Below are 1,212 nucleotides of genomic sequence, written 5' to 3'. Positions count from 1 at the left end.
GAACTTACTCTACTGCAAAGAAAATTTGGAAAGCATTGCAGAGTAAGTATGATACCGAGGAGGCAGGTGCGAAAAAATATGCTACTAGCAGATTTTTTCGTTTTCAAATGGTGGACAATAAATCTGTAGTAGACCAAGCTCAAGACTTCATAATGATCGTTGGAGAGCTCAGTTCCGAGGATATTAAAATTGGAGACAATCTTATTATTTGTGGCATAATAGATAAACTTCCACCTTCATGGAAGGAATTTCAAAAAAACTATGCGTCACAAACAAAAGGAAATTTCACTTGAGACGTTGATAATGCAGATTCACATGGAAGAAGAGGCAAGAGGCCAAGATGCACTTATGCAATCAGAAGAGAGCACTCTACAACCCGTCACTACAAAGGTAAATTTAATTACTTCAAATAATATTACTCCTGAAACTCACAAAAATACTTCTTTGAAGCCGAAGAAGAAGACTTTTAAGGAAAATTATGGTAGACCTCCCAAAAAGAATAATGGTGCAAACAACCAAGCACAGAATCAACAAGTTCAAATTGCAAAACCATGCTTTGTCTGTGGAAAGAGTGGGCATATTGCTCGATTTTGCAAATTTCGGAAACGTGGTCCTACACCACAGGCAAACGTTACCGAAGAGCCACTTATGCCGGTGATAACAGACATTAACATGGTAGAAAATGTTGATGGATGGTGGGCTGATTCTGGAGCAAACCGTCATGTTTTCTATGATAGAGCTTGGTTTAAAGTGTATACTCTATTTGAGAAGCCCAAAACTATCATGCTTGGTGATTCTCACACAACCCAGGTGCTTGGAAAGGGAGAGGTCGAGTTGAAGTTTACTTCAGGAAGAGTATTAACGTTGAAAGACGTCCTTAAAATACTTCATCAATGAGAAAATATTTGATGTCTAGTTTTCTTCTTAACAAGGCAGACTTCAAACAAATTATTGAGAGTGATCAATATGTAATAGTGAAAAAGGGTATTTTTGTGGGTAAGGGGTATGCATGTGATGGGATGTTCAAGTTGACTGTTGAGAAATAAAACTTCTTCTAGTTCTGTTTATATGCTTTCTTCTACTAATTTTTGGCATGCTCGTTTGTGTCATATTAATAATCATTATGTGGGAATCATGAGTAGTCTAGTAATAATCCCAATGATTAAAAAGAATTTTGAAAAATGTGAGTCTTGTAGTAAAGCTAAAATAACT

At 36.4% G+C, this 1,212-nt stretch overlaps 1 protein-coding gene across 1 annotated transcript; it reads left to right on the top strand.

Moving 5' to 3' along the window:
* The first annotated feature begins 303 nt into the window (after nucleotides 1–303).
* Nucleotides 304–897, top strand: LOC138890147 (uncharacterized). The gene has a single exon (XM_070173510.1). It carries the CDS (start codon nucleotides 304–306, stop codon nucleotides 895–897), a length of 594 nt encoding a protein of 197 aa, XP_070029611.1.
* Nucleotides 898–1,212: the final 315 nt, after the last annotated feature.

This window comes from Nicotiana sylvestris, chromosome 4, assembly GCF_000393655.2.
Source record: "Nicotiana sylvestris chromosome 4, ASM39365v2, whole genome shotgun sequence".
Taxonomy (NCBI): Eukaryota; Viridiplantae; Streptophyta; class Magnoliopsida; order Solanales; family Solanaceae; genus Nicotiana; species Nicotiana sylvestris.
The sequence above is the reverse complement of the archived record's forward strand: the minus strand, read 5'-3'. Positions and strand labels throughout refer to the sequence as shown.